Below are 7,917 nucleotides of genomic sequence, written 5' to 3'. Positions count from 1 at the left end.
CCTATACTACAGTTGCCTTCAGGTGCCTTCCAACTTGATTTATTTGCTGCATATGAAGAGATTTTAGAGCTGACTGTTGTCTGACAGCTGTGGGGGGTGTCCCTAGGCACCGGCTCTCCTTACGGAGGGAGGGACATGGTAGCCCCTTGGCACTGGGGCATTCACGCCCCATGATTTACACCATCTGAGCAAGCCCATGGGCCTCAGCTCCATGCTGGCCCCGTGTCCCTGCGGTGGTGGAGCTGCTTTGGAATAGGCGGGACAAACTCCTTCCCTTCCTCACGTGCAGCAACAGGCACGCGTTTCGGGGCTGCTCCTACAGGCCACAGCTCGGATCGTCCATCACCAACGCCCACGGCCCCGCACGCAGCAATCCTCGAGCGAGGAAAACACAGCTTATGCTGAAGATCTCTTTGTCGAGCTCCCACACGGGACGGTGGCGGCCAGAGCAGCCTCCGCCGCTGTACGGGCACAAGAGAGTGGTTCAGCCCCTGTTCGCTCCGCTCTGCTCCCGCCACACAGCCAGGCAATGGAGGACAGACCCGCATAGCCCGGTAACGGAGGGCACAATAGTGCAGCCCGACGCTGCCCAGCTCTCCTCGGGTCGTCCCGGGGCGGGCCGAGCCGGGCGGGCGGAGCGGGTTCCGGGCGGGGGCCGCCCCGCAGCGTTGGGGCGGAGCCGCCGCCCGCTTTATAATGGACGAGCGGGGGAGCTGCTCGGCGTCGCTAGCAGAGCGGGTGGGTCGGGAAGGGCTGGTGGAGCGGGACCGAGGCGGGCAGGCAGGACGGAGCCGGCGGGGCGCGGTGATGGAGCTGCTACGGACTATCGCCCACCCACCGGGCGGCGGCGGTGCCAAGTGTTGCGAGGCGGCGGCGGGCAGAGCGGCCGGCGGCGAGTCGCGCAGGAAGAAGGCGGAGGAGCCGCCGCACCAGCAGCCTCACCAGCACGGCCACCCCGCAGCCGAGGTCTCCCGGATTATAACCGACCCCACGACGGGGAAGCGCTACTGCCGCGGCAAGGTGCTCGGAAAGGTAATGGCCGCGGCGAGCTCGGTGCCCTCCCGAGGCCACGGCCGGTGTGGCCAGCTCGCCGCCCTTCCCGGCGGAGCGCGGGGCGGCTGGCGAGCGCTGTCCCTGCGGGGCTGCGTTCCGCGGAGAGCGCCGCGCTGCCGCCCACCACCTGCCCAGCGCCGCCCGGGCCAGGCGCGGTGTGCCCGAGCGCCCTTACTGCCCCGGAACCGTGCCTTCGGCTCGGGCGAGCCCGCGGGAATGACTTGGATCTTGCATGCGGGGAGTGGGGAGCGCGAGCCTTCCGACAGACGATGAACCCAGGACCTGTCCTTAAAAAATTGCCCTTTGTTAAGGAAGTTGCGCTTCTTGACTAATACATGAGCTGGTGAATGACTAAGTGCGGGACTGCATTTTTACCTGCTCTAATTGCCTTTTTCTCCGATGTCTCTCTAGGGTGGATTTGCCAAGTGTTACGAGATGACAGATTTGACAACAAATAAAGTTTATGCTGCGAAAATCATTCCTCACAGCAGAGTAGCAAAACCTCATCAAAGGGAGAAGGTATGTATGCATGGATTAATTTTTTTTTATTTTATTTTTTTTTATTCTTGAGCTTTTTGTGTGCTGGATTGCCTACCCCTTTTCATGAAATGGTTCTGATAGAGCTGGCTGCTCAACCTTGTGGAAGTAAGGCTAACAACACCTTTCTTCTTTCCTACTGTCTTGTCTTTTCAGATTGATAAAGAGATTGAGCTGCACAGAATGCTTAATCATAGACATATTGTGCAGTTTTACCACTACTTTGAAGACAGAGAGAACATTTACATTCTTCTGGAATACTGCAGTAGAAGGGTGAGCATCAACTGGGAGAAATCCAGTATATACTTGGAATCTGCAACTAATTTATATGTGGGATGTGTAAAAGTTGGTGGTTTTTTTGTGGCTTTAGTTGTTTCTCTATGCACTCATTTACTTTTGCTTAGGGTGAATCTTGTGCATGAATTGTCAGTGACATCTCTGCTTGTGTTTTTCTTCCGCAGTCAATGGCTCACATCTTAAAAGCAAGGAAGGTATTGACAGAACCAGAAGTACGATACTACCTCAGGCAAATTGTGTCAGGGCTAAAGTATCTTCATGAACAGGAAATCTTACACAGGGATCTTAAACTAGGTAGGTTCTCCAGATTGCCAGCTTCAAAACACATTCCTCCAGCCCCATCAGCATTGTACCACTTTATCTTTTTATGGTGATTGTTTAGTAAAATCAGCTTAGTCTGTCTTTACAGTGGGAATTCATAGTGCATAAGGGATGACATTAAGCATTCTTAATTTAAAATATTAAAAAAAAAACAAAAAAAAAACTTTCCTAGTTTCTGGCTCTGAACAAAGTATGACTCAGCACCTGTGGCAAATGCATTCCTACCTTGCCAGAGATGGACTAACTGGAATTTCTTTGTCTGCCAGGTAACTTCTTCATCAATGAGAATATGGAACTGAAGCTGGGTGACTTTGGCTTGGCAGCGAGGCTGGAACCACTGGAGCACAGGAGGAGGTAGGCACATCAAAAATGTAAAGTCTAGTCGTAAATAAAACTCAACTAGTATGAAAATGAGAAGTTGTTTTCCATAGCAAAAGCTAGTTACTGCCCCTCCAGTATCATGAAGACATAACAAAAAAGCATCTATGGTATCAAAGCTCCTACAGCTCCTCTTTAGATGTCTCAAATTCTTGTCTGAACTTGAGAGGAAAACCTGCCCTATGAAAAACAGCTCCTTCCTCTTTGTATTTGAAATACTAACCAGCTTTCTGGTGTCTTTGATTTTTCAGAACAATATGTGGCACACCAAATTACCTCTCTCCAGAAGTCCTCAACAAACAAGGGCATGGCTGTGAATCTGATATATGGGCCTTAGGCTGTGTAATGTAAGTACTTCCCTGCCTTTGAAATGTAATATATCTATCACTGGCTTAGGACTTTGGTGAATTAAAAGGGGATGCAGTACTGGCTTCATTTACAGCCTTTCATACATGTGTAGCTCAAATGCAGAAATTCATCATGTTGAGATGGACAAAGCCTTTTTTTGTAGCTGTAGGCACAAGTGTGGTGGGTGTGTAAAATAAAATAGTTTTCCTTTGCCTTTAAACAGGTATACCATGCTCTTGGGAAGACCCCCGTTTGAGACTACAAATCTTAAAGAAACATACAGATGTATAAGGGAAGCAAGATACAGCCTGCCTTCATCTCTCTTGGCACCTGCAAAGCACTTAATAGCTAGCATGTTGTCAAAAAACCCTGAAGATCGGCCCAGTTTAGATGAAATAATTCGACATGAATTCTTCTTACAGGTTTGTACTGTCTGTTATTAGTGTTGTAAAAAAAAATATCCAAAACATAAAAATGCACTCTGTGGCCTAAAAATCTTTTGTGCTGCATTTCCACAGGGCTTTACACCTGATAGACTGTCTGCAAGCTGTTGTCACACTGTCCCTGATTTCCATTTGTCAAGTCCTGCTAAAAATTTCTTCAAAAAAGCAGCTGCTGCTCTCTTTGGGGGTAAAAAGGATAAGGCCAGATACTTCGACACACATAGTAAGTTCAAGCCTAGACACAGTCCACTTATGTCTATTGCATCAGTTTCATATTAGTGTACATCAGTGAGATAGCAACAGAAAACTTATGTCTCAGAGCTTTTCTGGGTTGGTTTTGATTTTTTTTTTTTTTTTTTTTCCTTGATAAGTATTGATGGTAGCCAGCCCACCTATGTGACCTTACATATGTGAATGCTTCTTACAGCATCCATGTCTGTATTGGTTGGCTGTTTGTAATGTCTATTGAAATTTAGTCTCTTAAGTGATTTGTGTGTAATGGCATAATTTCTCTGGGAGACTGTGGCAGGCTTAGAAGAAGCTGCTGGAGAGACACAATTTCTTTTCTGCAGCTAACTTATTATGCTTTGTATAATTCAATAGCACTTCCAGATTCAGAGTTAAGTATTTTTTTCCTGTGTTGCAGACAAGCTAGCTAAAGAAGATGAAGAAATCTACAAGCTCAGACATGATTTGAAGAAGACATCGATAACCCAGCAGGCCCCCAAACACAAGACAGATGAGGTATATGCAAGTGCAGTTCAATTCAAATCCAGTAACAGTTGGGTGGAGTAACTATAATTAAATTATATTTGACTTGGATATCAGAACTGGGGCTGTACACATCATAATCAAGCTTAAATGATTAGCAGAGTTGCTTTAAGAGGGCTTAAACAAGCATCACAAAGGTATGGTAGCCTTTGTAGGGAGACTATAAATTTTGGCTTTTGAGTAATTATAGTATCTGACTAGACTCCATTGTTTCCAGTGTGTTAACTTGTCTACCAGGTGCTATTTCTCAATATCCCAAATACAGGGTTTCAGTTCATGATTAACTAGAGCTTTTTCAAATAAATTGCTGAAATCTGTCTTTTACTATTTGGTGTTCAGACCTGCACACAGCTGCTCCCTTGCTAGGGCAGGAGAGCAGAGAACTGCAACTGTGAAATGCAAATTGAAGATCTAAAGAATGGAAAGACCTGGTGTGCTGCTTTAAGCTCAGTCTAGCAGCAGCTCTTTGTACTTTGTAATCTTGGTACGTGAATACCAGTTTCCCTAGAATTTATCATTTGTTGAGAAACAGGAGAGCCATGCAAAACTTGTGTATAAGCTTTGGCTTGTGTTATGTTTGATGTTTACATGTCTGACATCTCTTCTAGGAGATTCAGCCTCTTATCACAACAGTGGGGAAGCCGGGAGCATTGCCAGAAACCAAGCAGATTGGAGACTCCATTCGGATGATAGTCAGAGGAACTTTGGGAAGCTGCAGCAGTAGTAGTGAATGTAAGTGCAGCAAAATGTGATCTCTAAGTCTGAATCACACATTTATTTTTCTTAATCTTAAAAGATTGAAATAAACATCTGATTTTATCCTCTTACTTTTGATGTTGTAAAAGCAAAATTTTTTTTAAAATTTAAATTAGAAATTTAATTTAAGAAATCACATTTCTTACAATATAGGTAACTGAAAGATTTAGAATGAAAATTTTCTCTGTGTGCTCTTGCCAGTCTAATAGTCCTTCCTTTTCAGGTTTGGAAGACAGTACCATGGGAAGTGTTGCCGATACAGTTGCAAGAGTATTGAGAGGATGTCTGGAGAACATGCCAGAAGCAGACAGCAATCCCAAAGAACAGCTGACAGCATCCTTCCAGTGGGTTACAAAATGGGTGGACTACTCCAACAAGTATGGCTTTGGGTACCAGCTGTCAGATCACACTGTTGGTGTTCTCTTCAACAATGGGGCACATATGAGCCTTCTGCCAGACAAAAAGTAAGAATCATTACAAAGCCAAGAACTCACTAAGGCAGTTTAAATGTAAAATCCTTTTTTCTTATCACTAACCTCCTTATTTTCTTTTTATCTCTTTCAGGACAGTGCACTACTATGCTGAGCTAGGCCAATGCTCTGTCTTCTCAGCCCCAGAGGCTCCTGAACAGTTCATCAGCCAAGTAACTGTACTGAAGTATTTTTCTCACTATATGGAGGAGAACCTCATGGATGTAAGTTCAGCACCTTCAGGGTCCTGAGTTGTAAAAATACACTAAATGTGTGAACTGAGTGCTTAACATAACCTGTTCCCTTTCTTAGGGAGGAGACTTGCCCAGCCTAACAGATGTACGCAGACCCAGGCTTTACCTCTTACAGTGGCTCAAATCTGATAAAGCTTTAATGATGCTCTTCAATGATGGCACGTTTCAAGTAAGTGTGTCAGCATCACCAGAGAAAATGTCTTAAAATACTTTATTGTAGTAAAACTAGCTAAGTCTCAGAAATAGAGATAATGTAGACAAACAGCAACTCACTTCTCTTTTACAGGTGAATTTCTACCATGATCACACAAAAGTCATAATTTGCAATCAGAGTGAGGAATATCTCCTTACCTACATAAATGAAGACAGGATATCCACGACGTTTCGTCTGACAGCTCTTCTGGTTTCTGGATGTTCATTGGAACTAAAACACAGAATGGAATATGCTCTGAACATGCTGCTGCAGCGTTGTAACTGAAGGAACTGACTCTGTTAAACCAAATGGACTCTCTTGTTCACTGTGAATCTACAGTGGAGATGGTGGAGCAATTAGTATGTTGATGATGGATGTGTGGTGGTACGAAAACTGGACTGTCCAAGTGTGCTGGGCACACATCTATTAGAAGCCTAAATCTACTTGATGGACTAAAGTGTTGTGACAAGGAGTTCTTCGGATCATAGTTTTCCTTGCTTCATGTGTGTTAAAGATATATTTAGACTTGAACTCGGAGCAGAGTGTGTGTTTGCTCTGTAGGAGAGCATCTCTGATGGAGTTAAACTGTGAATACACATCTGGAAAGGGAGGGAAGGGAGAGAGCTCCGTTGTTGGGGATAATTGTAACAAGCAGCTTCTGGTTGCTTAACTGTGAACTATGGCCATACTGTTTTTTTCCTTATTTTTCAAAAATACCCACACTTGTGGCTGGCAAAGTGCATTCCTTGTTAATTTTTTTTTTAATTTATTACAGCCTAAAGTGAAGTATTTATTACTTTTTTTTTTGACCTTGGCATTTTAAATATAAATCTGTTGGCAATAAAGAATGGAAATCTGAAGTATCATTTTCTACTCTTTCTCCAGTATAACTGAGTATGCTTTACTTTGCATTACAAAAAATATTGCAGATTTGCTTTCTATATGCTCTTTTTAAGAAGTCTGGTATAGGTCTGTATATGAAGGGTAGTCAGGTTTTTCTGTGTCTATGCCCACCTGCAGTCACAAGCACCAGCACGGCTACTGTTAATTGTAGCTGCAATCCTAAAACAACTGCTGATGGAGCCTACAGACTACTGATGTAGGCCTTGACACGTTATATTCCTAAGGGCTTAAAACAACATATGGCTCTCTTCAAGATACTACATCCCAAAATTGATCTTTTACACTGAAAAGAACTCTTTCTTCTGGATAGTACATAGGCAACTGAAGGACAAAGAGCTGTGCAAGTTCTTCTCTGCTTGCTGTGAAAGCATTGCTCTTATCAATGGACTGAGTATCCTGATACCTGAAAAGCAGAATGAATTCACCATACCTATCACTTTCCCTCTGCTGAGCTCTATTTGGTTATCCTTGGTTAAATGGTTAATGCAGTAAAGTAAAACCAAAAGGGTGAAAAAATTAAAAGCTGACAGTGTTAACTTTGGTCTCTATCCAGCTGATAACTTTAAACAACCACCATTGTTACGAAGACAAATTGCAATTTACTAAATACATTAAGTTTTCTGCAAAGCACTTCACAGCAGCTGAAACCAACATAGGGATAGCTTGCTGCTTTCTGCACTCCTACTGCTTTTAAAAATCCACTTATGTGAGTAATGGCTGTCCAAAACTGAAGGTAGTGCCATTTGTCAGTTACAACTATACAAATAGGTGCTATTATGGATAAGTCATGGACTCCAGGCAGGGGGCAAATGTCTCACTTTTGGACTGAGCTTATTTCCCTTAGACATTGCATAGCACCTGGACCTGTGTAAACACATGGCTGTCTTCAAGTAACAGTTCTGATGCAACAGCAAGCACTTCAATTGCTTACTTGACCTATTGTTCCTATAACTGAATGAGGCCTTTTCTGAAAGACATCACTTGCTGTCAGTGTATCAATCACAGTGGCTGAATATAAGGAACAGGCAGAGTAATAAAACACAGACTAAACAAAGTACAGATGTCAATCTGAAATAGTGGCTTGCTTCATCTTGCAGCAAGCATGTATAAATGTGATTGGGTTTGTTGTATTGAGTACCATGCATTAGGTAATATTTATTTACTTCTCAAGTCTAGACAGGAAGACCCAATTG

The 7,917-nt window shown here is 43.8% G+C and overlaps 1 protein-coding gene across 1 annotated transcript; it reads left to right on the top strand.

Moving 5' to 3' along the window:
- The first annotated feature begins 725 nt into the window (after nucleotides 1–725).
- On the top strand, nucleotides 726–6,687 carry PLK2 (polo like kinase 2). The gene is made up of 14 exons (XM_015615488.1): nucleotides 726–1,032; nucleotides 1,465–1,572; nucleotides 1,747–1,863; nucleotides 2,052–2,181; nucleotides 2,475–2,562; nucleotides 2,838–2,933; nucleotides 3,158–3,356; nucleotides 3,453–3,600; nucleotides 4,024–4,121; nucleotides 4,757–4,880; nucleotides 5,128–5,368; nucleotides 5,469–5,598; nucleotides 5,687–5,797; nucleotides 5,915–6,687. Exons 1-14 carry the CDS (start codon nucleotides 808–810, stop codon nucleotides 6,104–6,106), a joined length of 2,007 nt encoding a protein of 668 aa, XP_015470974.1. The 5' UTR covers nucleotides 726–807; the 3' UTR covers nucleotides 6,107–6,687.
- Nucleotides 6,688–7,917: the final 1,230 nt, after the last annotated feature.

This window comes from Parus major, chromosome Z (assembly GCF_001522545.3).
Source record: "Parus major isolate Abel chromosome Z, Parus_major1.1, whole genome shotgun sequence".
Classification (NCBI taxonomy): domain Eukaryota; kingdom Metazoa; phylum Chordata; class Aves; order Passeriformes; family Paridae; genus Parus; species Parus major.
The sequence above is the reverse complement of the archived record's forward strand: the minus strand, read 5'-3'. Positions and strand labels throughout refer to the sequence as shown.

Coding starts and splice junctions, on each gene's coding strand:
- PLK2 (XM_015615488.1), top strand. CDS start 808: ATGGAGCTGCTACGGACTATCGCCCACCCACCGGGCGGCGGCGGTGCC. Junction 2,563..2,837: donor CCACTGGAGCACAGGAGGAG/GTAGGCACATCA, acceptor TTGATTTTTCAG/AACAATATGTGGCACACCAA. Junction 5,599..5,686: donor TGGAGGAGAACCTCATGGAT/GTAAGTTCAGCA, acceptor TCCCTTTCTTAG/GGAGGAGACTTGCCCAGCCT.